Here is an 18,763-nt window from a genome sequence, read left to right on the forward strand (position 1 = left end):
AGTGATTGTCTTGAGTAGATCTTGAACCTTAAAAATGTTGATGGAAATAATTTGCTATTGCCAGTCTCTGATTAGACTGAACTAATGTACTGCAGATATCACAGTAATAAATGCTGTTTTTGTATCTGCTGAAATCTGAAACCTGTACCAGTTTTTAAGATTATCAGAGTCTTTAATAACCAGATGTTTTCACCTGATCTGATTCTTCAGCTCCTGTCTCCATCGGCTTCATTCTTGCTGCTGTTGTTGGTGTCTTCCTGTTGATTGTCACTGCTGTTGCTGGATATAAGGTCTATCAGAAAAATCTGAAAAATAATTGTGAGAGAAACTCATCAGAAAATGAAAGGTGAGAGAAACTCAGACTATTGACCACACTGTATGTTTTACACATTTGTTTGCTAATAATTCATATTTGTGGATTTCTGTTTTTCAGGCTTTAAACCTTTCAATGGTAAGTCTTTAATATTCTCCATCTGATATTTATTCATTTATTTATCATGATATGGTTGATAGTGATATGTTTATATTCCTACATTTTTGGAAATGTACAGTAAAATCAAAGTGTAAGTTAAAATATTTGCATAGTTGCACAGTTGTGATGTAGCTGTACTGTCATGATATTGTAATTTGTGTTTTCTGTTCTAGCATCTGATGACGGTTCAAATGGCTCAAATCCATCTGCAGTGCGTATGCAGTCCATGTGCGTTTCTTATGATGTGCAGAAGCAGCACAGACTCATACTCATTGTGCTTTCACACAAGACGCATTTGCAGTCAGCCATTCAGTACGTCAACGATCGCTGCACTTCTACAGACGCAACGCTCCTGGAACGCACTGATGGACCGCAACCGCGTGAACGCTGGAATCCATTAACATGGGTGTATAAAATAACACAAAAAGCTTACGCACTGCAGACAGAGTATGTGTGAAGCAGGTTGTTTGCACCTCGTGCAATGTGGAATTCGTTTACAGCTTTCTAAAGCAGTTTGTGATGCATTTTGGAAACAGGAGATGAGCCCCTGGTCTAATGCACCGCCTGTCTTGAGAAACCCGTTCTCAAAGACTTAACGTTACTTTTAATCATTATTTTATTTGGGTAGCACACATATTCTGAATGCTTTCGGCATAATTCAAATGAGCCATTTTAACCTAGATTAATCTAGATGATTTCCAAGATTACAGTGAGATTAATCTAGATAAAAAAAAATTAATCTATTCCCACCACTAGTTTCATCACACTTTATGTTCATCTTTAGTTTTTCTTTAACTGGATGAATTTGTTCATTTTGGGATGACATGTTGATCTCAGAACTTAATTGTAAAATGTATATAAATTGTAAATAAATTGTTAATTGTAATGTATTTCTCTTTGGTGGCTTTTTTGTTTGTATATTTTTTTCACACACACACACACACACACATATACACACACATATACACACACACACAGATATATATATATATGATTTACATAAGTTAATTTAGATACTAAAGAATAATGTCGGTTGTTGTAATGATACTGTGCTGTTACACCTGTACAGTACAGTTAACTATAGATATTTTTCTTGATTTGAAGTTACTAAATCTAAATTAAGTTATGTGAAAATGTTTGTATATTGGTTGCCTTCAAAACACGGTTATCTTATATTGATTCTTAATAAATAAACTTCACAGAAAGGGGCAGGTGGTGAATGTCTCTCTTTCTGTTGTCATAACAGTATCCGAATTTCATCAGAATCTATTTATGAACCTTTGCTTCAAGTTCAAAAGAATATTTTAGAATTACAGCAAGTTTTCTTTTTCTTTTTTTTTTCTACTTGAAAACAAACCTGTAGCTGTTTGCTGTTGTAGATTAATAAGTCAGTTAATATTGTAATTTATATACATTTAGCTGTATTCAGTGACTTGTCATCGCCAAATTCTTAGTACTTTTATAAAAACCACTAATTCATTGATAAATCCCCCAAACATTCCTGATCACACTAATGGGAAATTTTCATCAAAATACATCAAATGCAGCAAATTATTTGATTCACAGCCTGTTACACTGAGTCCTACCTAGTAACTAAAGGCCTTCATTTAATTTTTAAGTGAAACAATGTAGAAAAGAGTAATATTTTTAATAATACATGATTTAAGGCTTTAACTTTAAAAAGGACATTAATAACATTTAGTCATTTAGCAGACACTTTTATCCAAAGCGACTTACAAATGAGAAGAACAGAAGCAGTCAGGTCAACAAGAGAACAACAACAGTATACAAGTGCCATGACAAGTCTCAGTTAGTCTAGTAAAGAACGCATAGCAAAGTTTTTTTTTTTTTTTTTTTTTATGAAAAGACAAGAAAAGGAAAAGTGCTAGTATTAGTTGATTAAGTGCTGTCGAAAAAGATGAGTCTTTAGTTTCTTGAAAATGAGTAAAGACTCAGCTGTACGAATTGAGATCGTGAGGTCATTCCACCAGCTGGGCACATTCCAGGAAAAGGTCCGTGAGAGTGATTTTGAACTTCTTTGGGATGGCACCACAAGGGGTCGTTCACTTGCAGAGCACACACTTCTGGAGGGCACATGAGATTTAACCAGTGAGTTTAGGTAAATTGGTGCCGTTCCAGTGGTCGTCTTGTAGGCAAGCATCAGTACCATGAATTTAATGCGAGCGGCTACTGGTAGCCAGTGTAACGTGATGAGTAGAGGAGTATCGTGAGCTTTTTTTGGCTCATTGAAGACAACCCTCGCTGCTGCATTCTGGATCATTTGCAGAGGCTTGACAGTACATGCAGGAAGAGCCAGGAGAGCATTACAATAGTCCAGTCTGGAGAGAACAAGAGCTTGGACAAGATGTTGTGTGGCTTGCTCTGACAGGAAGGGTCTAATCTTCCTAATGTTGTATAAGGCAAATCTGCAGGACCGGATAATAATATTCATGTCGCTCCAAGGTTACAGAGCTTCCATAAATGTAATGATGTAGTTTTGTGTGTACATGGACCTGAATCACACATCTGAGTCTCTTTTAAGGACCTTATCCACTGTCACATTCACATTCAGACTGTTAATATCTAAAAATGCCTTTAACTACAGCAGTTTGGTCTCTATTTTGAACTATCAAATACCAAGATAATGAAATTATCTGACATATGTAGGTAACACTTTAGAATAATGGTCCATTAGTTAATGTTAGATAACTACTTTAGTTAACATGATCTAAGCAAGAACAATCCTTCTACAGCATTATTAGTTGATGTTAATTTCAACGTTAATGCACTGTGAATTAGCATGAACTAACAATGAATAACTGTATTTTCATTAACTAACATTAACAAAGATTAATAAATACAGTAATAAATGTATTGTTCATTGTTTGTTGATGTTAATTAATGAATTAAATAACATTCACTAATGGACCATTATTCTAAAGTGTTACCCATATGTGTATACCTTAATTGTGTTATATCTTGTTAACATTAGTTAACTCTATTAATTAACGTACAATACTTACACATCATTTATAATTATTTTATTCAATCAACTAATAATCTATGACATTAAATACTAATTAATAACTTGATCAATAATCATGTAAAAGGATAATTCATATATTTTATGAAGGCCGTGATGAAACCACGATTCCACTCCTTTAACACATCGATCGAAAAAACACTTAACTACAAGGAGCATTACATAAACTATTAACTTTTATGTTTTTTAATGATTTCGTCACACAAGTATTACATTATAAAGAATAACATATTTTAATTTTACTTACTGTATTACTGACCCTATTTCTTTACATACCAGAAACAAAAAACTAAAACACATCAAAATATATATGTGAAAAATAAAATAAAATAAAAACATGAATAATTTCCTGAAGCAATAATAATCCTGAAGGCATCCATCCTATTTGTTTATCAAAAAAGATCACCAAAAACAACTTCAACTAAGACATCTGACTTGGCTTTCAGCTGAATTTGCAGTTAGTTGTGTTTGGAATAATTTTCATTTAATTTCACAGTAAATATTCTGCTGAGATTTTATATTTCAATATAAATCCTGCAGGAATGGATAGAGTTTGCCATTGTTCTGATTTGAATGTGTTTTTATCAGTTTTGAAAGCAGTATGTTAGCAACTGAAAAATGTGCTGAAAATATTTAATGTTTTGCAGGTTGTGGAGTATAAATGACAATAGTGTTTGTGGATTTTGAGAAATGTGGTCGTTGAATGCAATGAAAAATTATTCTGTTTGTTTAGCATGGACACCGCTGAACAGTTTTGAAAATGTGGCTTCAGTATTGAACAATGCTTGTTAGCAATTGAAAACCTCTCTCAGTGACAGCGGTAGGTAATACACAAATCTGAAATAAACATGTGATTCCTTTCCCAGCTGTTTACGTTCATAGATATAACCGACTGTTTATGTAAATGATGTGTGTTTTTGGAATAACCTTGTTTATATTTGACAGTTTGAGTGCAAAAAGACATGAAAGAGAACTTCGTTTAGTATTGATATGCTGAGTGACAGCTGTTTTCTGTGCGCACACTTTCCTGGCTGTTTACACTTAAATAGGCATTTAACAATTGTATATTAAATGATCTGTGGGGTATTTTGAGCTTAAACTTCACTAACAAATTCTGGGAACACCTAAGACTTATATTACATCTTGTAAAAAGCGACATAAAAGGTTCCCTAAAAATATAAAAATATTATTTCATGGTCTATAATGTAAAAAAAAAAAGTAGTGCTTCCCATATTTGATCACCATTAATCTGAATATTGTGGAGGATGCACTTCCCATGGATTTCATGAAGGTTCAGCAACAATATTTTCAAACTAGTTCCCAGAAAATAACCCATTTGGAACCACATACAGAAATGGGTAGAATAAGCACAGAAAACACAGTTCAAATATATAATAAAGAATGCGCCAAAAGCGTCTTTGAGTTGATAACAGTTTAATTTTCACTGTCAGATAAATGAGAGATCAGATCAGAACATCCCCTTCTTGTATTTGTGAATTAACTCTGACACGTCCTCCTTACACACCTTGATCCAGCCGTCCTCCTGCATGTGGTACACTGAGAGGAGAAAACACACGTCAAGACTTCAGCTCTTGAATATGACACCCAGAAACTATGCAACAATAGTGAACATTAAAAAAGCTATGTAACACAGAAATACAAAGCTAAAGGTTATTTCTTGTGTCAGGGTTGTTTTATTTTATTGTTGAGGACCAATTCACACTTGATTCTGGTTGAAGCATAATAGCACATTACTGCAGGTCAATATTCTTATATTTTTATTGTAATGTTAAGATTCAGATTCATTGGTAGCTAGTTTATAAGACATTTCTGTACTTACGGTTGACCACACCACCGGAGTAAGCGTCTCTGTGTGTGGCATGAGCAATACCACGCCGACCCAACTCGTACGCCTCCTCCACAGTCATATCCTCACGATAACCGCTGTCTATTACACCGTACGCATAACTGTTCCCACAGCCAGTGGAGAACATCCGGCCGGAGAGACGAGTGCCATTATCATCCACATAGTACAGACCTGGACCCTGAAGTGAGGGAACACATAATATGAACAGAACTGAAGATGATGTGTCTGCATGATTGTTCCACAAGACTAATATAAGATCATAATAAGAGCTTTACATTTATTCATTTAGCTGATGCTTTTATCCAAAGCGACTTACAATTGCTATGTATATGCATCTGTAGCACGCCTCTGGAGCAACTAGGGGTTAAGTGTCTTGCTCAGGGACACATTGGTGTCTCACAGTGGATTCGAACCCGGGTCTCTCACACCAAAGGCATGTGTCTTATCCACCTGGATTCGAACCCACGACCTCACGGTTTCATGAACAGCGCCTCACCCGAGTGCACCACATTAGTTGATGCATTTTGTTGTTGCATTGTATAATATACTTGACCGAGAACACTCGCAAAATATGCAAATAAGCAAAAAACACAAAAGCAATCGTATAAACATCGAGACTTCACCTGTTTGTCCCAGCCGCAGATCATACTCCCCATAGACAGACCCATGCCTCTGTATCCCAGCATCATGTTGCACAGCAGTTTGGAGGCTGCAGACACCGAGATCCTCTGCTTGTTACGTAGTTTGTAAAGTCTGTTTTTAAATCACACAAATACTATATGTATTAACGAAGAATAGCGGTGAGTCCAACAGCAACAGGGTGAAAGAACAAGCATGCATTAGAAACAACAGAACATAATGAGATCCTGCACATTTGAATTTCTTCATATAAAATCACATAGTGATTGTGGTACATTTGTGTGTACATATGTATTTTAATATTTGTATGTGAGTATTTTACTTTGAAAGAGGATGAAGACAGTGTAACACTTCTTTTGGTTCATCCCAAAGAGGAAAGTCATAATATACCATCAATTATTAATGCTGTTCTAAACCTTTATGACATAATCACTTTCTATGATGAACAGATTGAAATTTAAGCCTGAATACACTCTTAAATTAAATCAACACACATGCCATACTTCCCTATGACATAGTTGTCGAAGAAAGCTATGTGAATGAGTAATATGTCCAAATTCACAGTATCCATGAAGCAGTTATTAAAATCTTGTCAGATGACCTATTACTTTTGATGATATTCTGAAGTGTGTGATACTTCACTGTCCCATGAGGCCAAGAGAGAGGATTTGTGAGTGACAGTGACTGTAACTGTATATAGGTCAAATGATAATGACAACATGACCAATGTTGTATATATCCATATACTACACTCATTCATATCATATAGAAATAGTTGTAAAGTACTTAGAACTACCTACTCAGAGAGTATGTGGTTTCACATCAAATATGGTGAACGTGATCTTCAAACTTCATGACATTAGGCCATGTGACATGCAAGAAACCAATGAGGTTTAGTATTAGTTAAAATATTGCACAATTTATGCAATCTGTGTATGCTTTTGTTGAACAAAGACCTCAGTTTCAATCTGTTCATCACGTTAATTTCCTTTTTGGAGTTTAAAGGTTTCAGATCCCATTGGAATATTATGTTATAGACATTGAAATAAGTGAAACATTCTTTAAAATATTCTTTTGTGTTGAGCAATAGAAAGTTGGTTAAACTTTTCAAAAATAGTGTGGGCATTTCTTTAGAGCTCTAAATCTTCTAATAACCTTTAACTAAGGCTTTAAACTGAATAATTTCCTGACACAGCTGAACACAAACTGGTAACTTCATCCAGTGAGCAGATGCTTCACGCTCTCAAAAGCATGCTGAGACAGACCTGCACTCTTTAGCCAGCAGTCTCTCCCAGTACTGACAGTCTGCAGCGCTGCCGGACATGGTGCCCAACAGGTAAGGGTTGATCTCTATCACTTTATTGGCCTCCTTTGATGCTGCAACACATTGGACGAAACATCATAGTTTGGTGTATGTTGTGTGTTATTCTAAATGCTGATTTCAGCATGAATGACGCTATGTACTATACTGTATTTGTATAATCAGCTTGCTTACCCACTTTAAAACTGTATGCTTGCTTACCTATGTATTTTCCAGCTGATGCTCTGGAGTCGACGGCCACAATGACTCCATGCCGAAACTTAAACGCCAGGGTTGTGGTGCCATGATTCAGATCTATGGAAACGCCGTTCTCACTATTGCATGATTTCAGAAACTTGGAGGGCTGATGGGAGCACAGAATATGTTATAAGGCAGGCTAATTATTATTTTTATTAATGTGATTTTGCTTAAATGTTGGTTCATGCTGTTGCTGAGACTCTGCCCCCTATGTTTCAAAAAGCAAATTAACCCAGACATATTCTCAATGTTCTTGCCATAGAAGCTAATGAAATACCTTTAAAATGCAATTTTAATAAAATATCACCTGCTCTACAGCTGCTGAAGATAAGGGTTTATATATGAAGGGATCACTGTTTATGAACCCATGTTTGGATGCAACTCAAACATTCTTCAGTTTTTTCACAAAATGTGTGTTTTATGCTGTCTCTCGCTTAACCCCGTAATAATGGGTCTCTGAGATTTAGTGAAGAATTGATATTAATAAAGTTACTCACGTCAACTCCGACAGGTACCGCGAACTCCTGGCATTTGGTCCCAAACCTATAGTGATTCAATCCGTCGAGAAGATGCGCGTGCTTAAAACCAAACTGTGACGCGGAATTGTGTTTATAACCACTTACATCCAAAAGAGCCATTCTTTATATAAAGAAACTAGGATTAAAGTAATTCAGACAGAAAAATCGAAATGGCCGAAGTGTGAGTATTTTACATGAGGAAACACGATCTCTATACGGAAGACAATGATTTCGAAACCGAAAGATTTTGTAGTTCTTAACTTTCGATTATGAGCAGAAAATATATTTAAAAACTATAATCTACAACTTCGAATAACAGCTGTGAATTGGTTTGTTTTATTTGTCTATATGTTGTTTATTAGTGTTGGTGATAAATATGATAATTTTGGGATTTTCTGAGGAAAAAGCTCTATTGACCAATAGGAGCGCGAGTCTCTCAGCGTCCTCGGTATCTATGTAGATTCATCTGATGCAGGTTTAAACCAGGTGAAACGCTGGTAAAATGCGGAAATGTAACCCTGGACACACTCTATTGCGATAAATGTCGGGTTGTTGAGTTTAATGCATGCATCTTTCACATAATTGTTTTGAAAGCTCTTTAATTCGGCTTTAATCATTCATATGAGTATATAAAATAACCAATAATAGCAATATTGCACAAAATGTCCTTGGAATTTATTTGTTGCCTTTTTTGTGTTTTATAGTTTTGCTGTGTTTACTAAAACATATCTTTGTTTCTAAAACATTTTTTAAAAAATGATGTGCGATGCATATGCTGAAAATTGTAGTAGTTTATTGATGATCATCAGTCCATTCGCTGCCATGGAATTATGATAACAAACATCAGACATAAAAACACATTTACAGAAGAATCTGTCTTTTTTCCTGTTTGTTTGTCAAAACAGTAACTGAGTGGATGGATCACTCATCCAGATCACATTATGACATCAGTGTATTTCATGGCTCAGCTGGATCCTGCTGTCTCCATCATCTGAACTGTCTCATGCACCAACTCCAGCTCCAGCTGATTCACGCTTTTAGTTAAAACAGGTGTTGTACCTGGCTTATATTTGTACTTTGCCTGTCTGTAAAAGAGAGACAAAGAGAGATCAATATTTTACCAATATTCGGCATTAAGCACAACTAACTTTTAAAAATGCATTGAGTTGCTGTGACATGATATGATTTTATAAAATGTACAAATGTGTGATTTTATACAAACAAAAAAATGCAACAGTGACAAGGTTTTTTTTGTACCTCTTATAGTTATAAATGGACTCTCGGTGAGGTCTGATATAGTCCACCCCCTCTTTCGTAATCACACACAGGTCAATGTTGTTTCCTGATCCCAGGTCACTCATGATGCCTGCATGGATGGCATCACTTACCAGTGCCTTGGCCTCCTCCAGCTAAAAGTTAAATGAAAGACAGTAGTGACAGAAAGATCTAGTTTCATGCACTACATGAAAAGTACAGTACACTCAAAATTAATTTTGCAAACAAGGTTTTTCACACAATTTTTTCATGAAATGAAGTCAAATCTACATTGTCATATAATATTGATATGATAAGTAATTCTAAAACCTTTCAGTTTATAGAATAACTTCTAACTTTAACTTGCAAATCTATGCAATGGGACTTTTATACCACTGAAAAGTACTAATTTGTGGATAAACTAGCTTCTTTGGAATCAATACTTGAGAACTGCACTCTAAATAACATTCAGAAGGAATGCTTGTTAGTTAGAGCTTTAATTTCTACATATTTGAACTGAGCACACAAGTAGAATATGATTTTCAAGTTAACAGGCTCATTAATTGAGAAATCAATGCATTTCAGAGCTGTTAGTCAAAAAAACAGTTTTTACTGAAACCAAGATCAGAAAACAAATATTATGATATAATAGTGCAACAAAAGCCTGTCTCTGCAGAATCAGATCAACATCTACTTCACCATCATCAGGTCTTTGGCCCCACCCACTGTGTTATTAAGATGAGAATAGCAATACAGGAAAACTGGACTAGAAACATTACCTTCCAAAGGATCCTAATCCTAGGACAGTAATACCACAACATAAAGGCTAAGTGACCCTGTTCATTCTAATGTCTAATCTTAAATCATATACAGAACGTGATCAAAGAATGTTCCCTGTATAATCGCTGGAGCTGTCAATCATGCATATAGCTCAAGTATATATTCAGTGATGGAGTCTAAACTGCATAATCTTATTTACATTGTGTTTGCACTATTAGTTATGATGAAAGCATTTGTGAAAGTGCGAAACTCGAGTCACTGCAATCATGCACGCAACAGTCTGTCATTGGCTACAATACTCATCACTGCAACCTTGACATGTAATGGGAGTAGATCTAAATATAATGCTATAGTACTTTCCATGATTATTCAATCTCACCACTAAAATATAGGGGAAAAAATGTATTAAAGGATTTTGCAAGAGTTCAACATGTCTCTTCCAAGAGAGCATTAAAATCAGGGTAGAAAATGGCTTTTAATACTAAATTATGATAATATTTGATGAAAAATCATACTTGCATTATAAGTGCAAATCGGGAAACATTACCAGATAATCAAAAATGCAATTTATGACCCCTTAAATGCTTGAACCAAATTATCGTGTGTAGAAAATACCTTTTTTTCTGTTGCATTTACTTCAACTTGAGCTACAGGAAACAGTAAAATTGACAACAGGAAACGTACAATAAGGAGATTCAACAAAAAAAGCAACTTACATCCATGTTTCCTTTGAATCTGTCCTCTAATATCCCCATAGCAGGCAGTTTACCAGATCCTTAAAATCCAGAAACAGCTGTCATTATTCACTTGAGAATTGATCACACATGCAAAAATCTGCATGAATTTCCATTGTGAAAGAAGAACAAGTAACATTCAAGAAAATGTTAAATGTGCAGCATTATTTTCAGAAATGCATATTGATCTAAATTAGCACATTCTTAACTAATAAGTTTATCAAATGGATGTCACATACCCATGGCTAGATATGGCACCTTGTCTATGCTCCCGTAAGGGCCAACCGTATACAGGTGACTTCCAGTGCAGTCAACACCCCCTAAAATGATATGAGCTCCAATCATACCTCGATACCTGAGAAACATTATCATAAGCAATTAAACATCAGAGAGATATCACATAAAACACAGCCTTATACTGCAATGGTACAAACAAACACACACGATCTTGCAATGTTTGTGTGATGTTAACAGGTGGAGATAAGTCTGCACACACCTGAAGAGCATGTCTTGTAGTATGTTAACGGCCATGACGACTCTTGGGTTCCTGCCGCTGTTCATGGAGAAAATGGTGAGGTTTGATGACAGCATATCTGTCGTCTTCTCTGTATCCGCAGCTGTTCCTGCTCCACAACAACTAACAAAAATAAAAAAGCATGATTTTATGATTATTTACTTTATAAATGATGTACATCTGACATTCAGTTTTTTTTAAAAGCCCACTTTTTAATCCTTACTGTTACTTACTATATGTTGGGTGCAATGTAGTGAATCTTGGCACACATTTTATCTGCCACTACTTCATCAGAGGTGGCTCTTGTGTCAGCTCCCAGAACTACACCATCCTACACACACAGACACACACACACACACACGTTTAGTCTGACAGACAATATACAACAAATTAGCAAGTTTTGATATTCTTGTTACCTTATAAACCACTCCAGCAATGGTGGTGCCTGTTTTCATGGGAGTCGGTGCCTTGATTTTACCCTCTTCTGAGCCATTTTCCAGTACAATGTTTCTAAATGAAGGAGATTTGTGCATCACATAGAAGATAACGTCAGGGCATACTTTTAAAAAGTTTTGATCTATGAAGAATCGATTCTAAAAATAAAAAAAGATTCTAAAAGTCAAGGCACGTTTTCTTTTTGAAGAGAAAGACATGAAGTCTGAAGATACTTTCACTTTGGTTTCGACGCCATGAAACAATGGTTATAACGACGCAAGAATAATTTTCTAGATTTTACGCACAGCGTTATCATAACATAACTGTATCAAGCCTAATTCCTTCTTACCTTGTGGAATTTTCGAAGTTAAATCCAGACACAGCAGGTTCGAGGACGTTGGAAAGTGCCATGTCTTAAATCTAACCGGGAACTGTTCTCTTCATGCAGTGCGCCTCGCTGACGCTAGTCTCGCTGTTTCAGACGAGCGTGCGCACAGTCACTGCCGGGCGCGTACGCGACGTTTATCCACAATTAATACATCTACTTTTTAATAATGGACCGCCATCATTCACACTCACAAATCAAAGGTGTCAGCACCGGCGTAAGTAACCTTATTTATCGTGTTTTAAGTGATTAAAGCCTTTCGCGTCGCTTGTTGCGCTGACGCGAAAATGATTTTAAATGCGCATCGGCGATCAGGCAGGTGCTGTTTATCTTATCGCCTCATACAATATTATAAAATACTCGTTTAAATATCGTACAATATCCATCTGCGTTGATGGGAATCTGCAGTTTAACTGTAACCTAGCCTAAAGTTACTTTCGCTTTCGTGGATAGGCATTGTGGCATTGTCATGGCGAGGATATGTCCATTATCATTTAGAGGTGTTTATAGTTTTATTTATGGACTGTCGCATAAAGTCATACTTAGTTTACAAACTTTTGTATAGCATAAAGTAATGGGAGAGGATGGTGGGATAAAGTAGGCTAAGCTTCCCCCTCGAATTTTTTTTTGTTTTGTTTTGGCCATAGATGTCACTAAATCTCACCTCAACACATTTATTAAATGGCTGTGCTTTTTTAATTTTTTATTTAACATCAGTACTTGTGAGATATATTAGACCTGAGCAGTTAAAAAGTCATTGAATAATTGTGATATGTATGTGTGTATATTATGCTGGACATTGAAAGGTATTTTATGTTTATTGTTAATTGGGGGATTTGTGTACACAGTAATACGTTTAGATTTCTGTGGTGTATTATTGTTTATTTTATAATTATATAATGCATGTTATAATTAATATAATGTTATATTATAGATATAATATACTTTTACTTTCAAACAAATATAAATGGCAATTACTTGGATTAATTTTGATTTATTTTTCTATTTATAAGACCACCATTCTTGCTGTCAAGTTCAATGGAGGAGTTATCATCGGGTCTGACTCCAGAGCTTCTATGGGAGAGTGAGTATTTTCCAACAAATTGTTCATTCTCATAAGACACACTTATACCTCTCATAACTACAATATGACCTTTACCTACAGATCGTATGTGTCATCAAAAACCATCAACAAGCTGATCCAGGTGCATGATAGAATATTCTGCTGCATCGCTGGATCACTGGCTGATGCACAAGCTGTTACCAAAATGGCCAAATTCCAGCTGTCTTTTCACAGGTCCGTAGGATTTTTGCAGCATCCCAATGAAAAGTTAAGTCATAGTGTTTATAGTGACTATAAAATCACTCTGTCTGTAGCATTCAGATGGAATCTCCTCCTTTGGTAAAAGCTGCTGCCTCCATCATGAGGGAACTTTGCTATAGCAATAAGGAAGAGCTGCAGGCAGGCTTCATCACAGCGGGATGGGACAGGAAGAAGGGACCCCAGGTGATGCCCTGCCAAACACAAACTAAGACCATAATACAGTTCTCTATCACAGTCACAAGTGACTCTCAGATTTATTGTATGCATGTAAATGGATAACAAATATTGAATAGAATCCTATAATCCTGTTCCTGGAGCTCAACTGGTAGAGCATTGCGTTAGCAAGCAAGCTAGCGCAAGGTTGTGGGTTCGATTCCCCGGGAACACATGATAGGTAAAAATTGATAGCCTGAATGCATTGTAAGCCGCTTTGGATAAAAGCGTCTGCTAAATGCATAAATTTAAATTTAAATTTTTACATTATTAAAACTAACAGTGTATTTGCACTGAAAAAGAGTGCAAAAGAGCTGGTGAAGTACAGAAATATGATAATATTGTCTGTTTATTCAAATATGTGACCCTGGACCACAAAACCAGTGATAAGGGTAATTTTTTTTAAATTGAGATGTATACATCTTTCATCTGAAAGTTGAATAAATATGTGTTCCATTGATGTATGGTTTGTTGGACAATATTTGGCCGAGATAAAACTATTTGAAATCTGGAATCTGGCGGTGCAAATAAAAAAAAAATCTAAATATTCAGAAAATCACCTTTAAAGTTGTCCAAACTAAGTTCTTAGCAATGCATATTACTGATCAAAAATTAAGTTTCAATATATTAACAGTAGGAAATTTACTTAGTATCTTAATGGAACATGATCTTTACTTAATATCCTAATGGTTTTTGGCATATAAGAATAATCTATAATTGTATTTTTGGCTATTGCTACAAATATACCCCAGAGACTTAAGACTGCTTTTGTCCTCCAGGGTCACATATTATATAAATCTCTGCAATGCAGATGAGTGATATTGTCTTTTACATATGTTTTGTCTTTGCACAGATATACGTAGTGTCTTTGGGAGGAATGCTACTCAGTCAGCCTTTCACCATCGGTGGATCTGGCAGCACGTATATCTATGGTTATGTGGATGCCAAATTCAAACCTGACATGAGTTTAGAAGAGGCTACACAGTTTTCAACAAACGGTAAGTAGAATATGAATTAAGTTCATATTGACATTTATATGGGTCGTGAATAAAAAACAGTTTTAAGCGCTGATGGCTACTGTTTGTGTCTCCACAGCTTTGGCTCTGGCTATGGGTCGGGACAATGTTAGTGGCGGTGTGGTTCATCTGGTCGTGATCACTGAAGCGGGAGCCAAGCATATAGTTGTTCCAGGAGATAAACTGCCCAAGTTCCATGATGAGTAGAACTCAGAAATGACCAAACTGGACAGTTCTACAAATATAACTACATTGAGACCAGATCTGTGAAGAGTTTTCTGGAGATTATTTTCTTCACCCCCTTTGTAATAAATATATAAAAGTGTTATTTTCAGTGTGATGTCCCTTCTTGCATATACACTTTATATTTTGTCAGTTTTAGATTAATTTATTTGGTTGTGATACATAAACTGAACTACACATCAAGGGTATAAATGTCCACATAAGCTATACAAAAGAGTTGCTTTCAGAAAAAAAAGTATATGAAATCATCTATTATGCCTACATCTTTCCTGACTGCGAAATTAAGAATGATTAGTAATTATTACTTTAAGTTCAAGTATTAAATTGAAATCAATACGCATTTTCTACATTTCTACTCAATTTGTGCAGAGATTAACCATAATTTGCACATATAACATAATTGTTGGTGATATTTACGGATTCCTCAATTGTTAACCTAATAACAAAGTAAATATATATATATATATATATAAATCTGAGTAAAGTTCAAAGGTATAAAATACATGATGACACTGATGTCGCGGGGCAAATGCAATTCTATAATTTTCAGTTTTATTTGTGCTGTTGATTTTTTTATTCAACCGTAAACGTGTAGTTTCGCGACGTGTTAAGTTTATTTTCTATTCACAATAATATATTTGTACTCAGCAATTACATATTGATTTTTACAGTGAAGTTTCTGTGAAAATAAAATGCTTCTTACAGAAATACAGAGGACAGGCAAGAAACTTTAGAAATGCATGAAGCCACAGTAAACAGGTATGGTGCATGTGTCTGTATAAATTAAATTATGTAAATTAAATAATGAATACACTTTTTTTAAGATGGTAGTTGAAATGACAGTGGCCAAATCAAATAGACACGCTTCACTGTGTGAGCCGAGCACAATGGGAAGTAACTCTTTCACTTTCTGTTATAGACAAAATGGAGGAATAATGTAGGCACATTAAAATACTGCAGACCTGACAAATCAAAGTCTCTTTTCGCAACTTGACTCATTTTCTCTCGCCATTAAGAGCTTCGCTTGAGGTACGCAGAGCTATCGAGTATCGAGTCTCTTCTGGCGTCTCAAACGCAGGCAGGTTTGCACAGGACAGGTATAGCAGCTTTCATCCATTCAAAATGTCGGAGGAAATGTTTCCAGAGCCAGAATGGTTATCTGAAGAAGTCAAAACCGGGGTGAGTTATCGCCTTATAGGCGTAAAAGACTCAAACAAGATGTTTATTTCAAGCTTCTTAAGCATGGACTGTGTATATTGAGTGAAAAGAGTAAAAAAAAAAATTAAAGCTCTTAGATCGGAACTTGCTCTAGCAAACGTTAACATTACAGTGTGTAAAGTAAGGCGTTATTAACAATTGCCTAGCATGTTCATTTGACATAAATGAGGTCTTGCATTTTTTATTATTTTTGTCATTTTAGACGACCATCATCGCGGTTACTTTTGACGGTGGAGTTGTTCTTGGTTCAGATTCGCGTGTGTCCGCAGGGTAAGAGACACTTGTGCTGTAGTTTATGAGATGTAGACTTGTAGTCATTGTTTGACAAAGTCAAAAAAAAAATTCAGTGAATATTTAAAACAAGTTACTTGAGTCAAGAACAATCAAATGGTGTTTCTTTTGACACTATTCTCAGGGAGGCAGTGGTGAATCGTGTGATGAACAAGCTCTCCCCCCTCCATGACAAGATCTACTGTGCTCTGTCTGGATCAGCAGCGGATGCTCAAACCATTGCTGAGATTGTCAACTACCAGCTGGATGTGCACAGGTATTTATCACCAATCTCCTGTGGACTGTCCGGTGCTTTCACATCTGTAGTTTGGTTCATTTGGCCCAGAGCGAAGGCAAAAAAATTATACATTGTAGCATTTTTTTCAGCTGTTCTGGTTCCACACTGATTGCTCTGATCCGAATCAGTTGAAACGAACCAAAATGCAGTCACATGTCAACATCCACATCACTCGTCATTGGCAAGATGTGTCTTTTTTTTATGTAATTCCTAAACTGCTTTTAAATTAGTCAGAATTAACATTCGGCAAAATTCCAATGGAACTCTCAGAAGTAAACAAAGACAGGAAGAGAAGCCAGCAGATAAGACTCCGCTTTTTTAAAATAGTCATCAGACCAAATTTCTATGAGGCTCTGCAATTGCTCATAACAAGTTTGTCCACTAGCTGGGATGGATGCTAATGTCCAAACTGGCAACAAACGCCAGTCCTCATGCCATAATGCACAGCGCAGTTGTTTACGTCAGAAATGCGCAGTTCTTTTTGCAGTTTTTGCACAAATGGACCGCTCCAGTGTTAGTTTGAAAGCATACCGAGACCCCCTCTTCAAAGAGGTCTTGATATGCTTGTTTGGTCTGCTTTTGGTGCGCACCTGAGTGCGATCGAACTGCACCAAAAAAAGACAACAGACTCTAGTGTGATTCAGCCAAACTAAATGAGGCAGGTGTGAAAGCACCTAATGATATCAGCCCATCTACGTATTGATTGGTGTTAAATACTACCACAGGAAACATGCTGCATACATTTTCCTTTTCCTCAAACATGTGATGAATAATACACTTGAATAATGTATTTTGACAGTATTGAGGTGGAAGATGACCCACTCGTATGCTCTGCTGCTACTCTGGTGAAAAACATTTCATACAAATATAAAGAGGAACTATCAGCACATCTTATTGTTGCAGGATGGGACAGAAAAAAGGGAGGACAGGTTGGCTCATTTTTATTTTATTAGGCTTAGATCGATGAATATTATGCATAGAAGATCATTGCAAATTAAATACTACATGTCAAAAAGTCTAATATTAATATTGTATATGTGGTCTTTTCTGCCTCATTCCAAACAGGTCTATGCGACGCTGAGTGGTTTGCTGACCAGTCAACCTTTTGCTATTGGTGGCTCTGGGAGTTTTTACATTAATGGGTTTGTTGATGCAGAATACCGAAAAAACATGACAAAGAGAGAATGTCAAGAGTTTGTAGTTAACGGTAAGTTTGCCAGTGCAATGTACAAACACATAGAGTATTAGAGAAGTGTCCTGGTGATATATACTACACTGCGCAGATTAGTCAGTTCAATTGGCTAATAGTAAATGATGTAGAAATGGGAGGGGACTATTAAAGTGGAAATAATAATACATATATAAAAATGTTAAAGTGTCAGGGTCAAGTATAACAACAAGAGACCTACAGCACTAACTATAAAGATGTGCAGTTGGCATTATGCATGTTTTAGATGTGGCCTTAGTGTTTAGAATTGTCTCATGTGTGGAACTTTTATCAATGTGGTTGATTCAACTCTAACATCTCTGTCAAGAGACTGATGGTAGATGGACAGTCAATCCTGAGGAGTGTTGCTTCTTATTATTTCTTGATAACTATTTAATTACTCAACATCTATGAGATATCAAAGCTATCCCTTCTGTCTCTGTCTCTCTGTAGCTCTGACTCTGGCGATGGGTCGGGATGGCTCAAGTGGAGGTGTTGCATATGTTGTCACCATTGATAAAGATGGAGCAGAAGAGAAGTGCGTTTTAGGAAATGAACTGCCCAAATTTTTTGATGAGTGAATTAAAGGATTTTGCTTGGATATTAAGAAGATTTCCATGTATTTTTGTAACCTAAAGCAGGACAAAATACTTCAAAATTGCAAAAATGTTTGAATTGTTTTGTTGATATTACAAACACTTACAAATACATAAACACACAACCTTATGTAAACGATGACTTTCAAAATTTGATAATAAACCATATTAGCAATGTG

General features: G+C 35.9%; 5 protein-coding genes across 8 annotated transcripts in view; 3 read left to right on the plus strand and 2 right to left on the minus strand.

Annotated features, from left to right (window-relative positions):
- Nucleotides 1–1,358, plus strand: part of LOC127935744 (H-2 class I histocompatibility antigen, Q9 alpha chain) — a 273,397-nt gene extending 272,039 nt beyond the window's left edge. For all 4 annotated transcript variants that reach the window (XM_052533883.1, XM_052533881.1, XM_052533882.1 and 1 more), the window contains exon 7: nucleotides 646–1,358. In XM_052533883.1, coding sequence (XP_052389843.1) covers nucleotides 646–929 — 284 coding nt within the window. In that variant the 3' untranslated portion in view covers nucleotides 930–1,358. The remainder of the gene's footprint in view (nucleotides 1–645) is intronic.
- Nucleotides 1,359–4,932: 3,574 nt separating this feature from the next.
- Nucleotides 4,933–8,336, minus strand: psmb8a (proteasome 20S subunit beta 8A). The gene is made up of 6 exons (XM_052533896.1): nucleotides 8,077–8,336; nucleotides 7,544–7,685; nucleotides 7,287–7,398; nucleotides 6,006–6,135; nucleotides 5,356–5,560; nucleotides 4,933–5,072 (listed from the first exon to the last, which is right to left on the minus strand). Exons 1-6 carry the CDS (start codon nucleotides 8,215–8,217, stop codon nucleotides 4,984–4,986), a joined length of 819 nt encoding a protein of 272 aa, XP_052389856.1. The 5' UTR covers nucleotides 8,218–8,336; the 3' UTR covers nucleotides 4,933–4,983.
- Nucleotides 8,337–8,870: 534 nt separating this feature from the next.
- psmb13a (proteasome 20S subunit beta 13a) lies at nucleotides 8,871–12,311 on the minus strand. Its single transcript, XM_052533893.1, has 8 exons — nucleotides 12,164–12,311; nucleotides 11,796–11,889; nucleotides 11,613–11,710; nucleotides 11,362–11,502; nucleotides 11,105–11,220; nucleotides 10,848–10,906; nucleotides 9,355–9,506; nucleotides 8,871–9,182 (listed from the first exon to the last, which is right to left on the minus strand). Exons 1-8 carry the CDS (start codon nucleotides 12,223–12,225, stop codon nucleotides 9,062–9,064), a joined length of 843 nt encoding a protein of 280 aa, XP_052389853.1. The 5' UTR covers nucleotides 12,226–12,311; the 3' UTR covers nucleotides 8,871–9,061.
- Nucleotides 12,268–15,080, plus strand: psmb12 (proteasome 20S subunit beta 12). Its single transcript, XM_052533901.1, has 6 exons — nucleotides 12,268–12,416; nucleotides 13,213–13,283; nucleotides 13,365–13,496; nucleotides 13,577–13,706; nucleotides 14,590–14,734; nucleotides 14,832–15,080. Exons 1-6 carry the CDS (start codon nucleotides 12,369–12,371, stop codon nucleotides 14,957–14,959), a joined length of 654 nt encoding a protein of 217 aa, XP_052389861.1. The 5' UTR covers nucleotides 12,268–12,368; the 3' UTR covers nucleotides 14,960–15,080.
- An 804-nt stretch (nucleotides 15,081–15,884) lies between these two features.
- On the plus strand, nucleotides 15,885–18,763 carry psmb9a (proteasome 20S subunit beta 9a). The gene is made up of 6 exons (XM_052533900.1): nucleotides 15,885–16,174; nucleotides 16,416–16,483; nucleotides 16,629–16,760; nucleotides 17,581–17,710; nucleotides 17,847–17,988; nucleotides 18,442–18,763. Exons 1-6 carry the CDS (start codon nucleotides 16,118–16,120, stop codon nucleotides 18,567–18,569), a joined length of 657 nt encoding a protein of 218 aa, XP_052389860.1. The 5' UTR covers nucleotides 15,885–16,117; the 3' UTR covers nucleotides 18,570–18,763.

Source organism: Carassius gibelio, chromosome A19 (genome assembly GCF_023724105.1).
Source record: "Carassius gibelio isolate Cgi1373 ecotype wild population from Czech Republic chromosome A19, carGib1.2-hapl.c, whole genome shotgun sequence".
NCBI lineage: Eukaryota > Metazoa > Chordata > Actinopteri > Cypriniformes > Cyprinidae > Carassius > Carassius gibelio.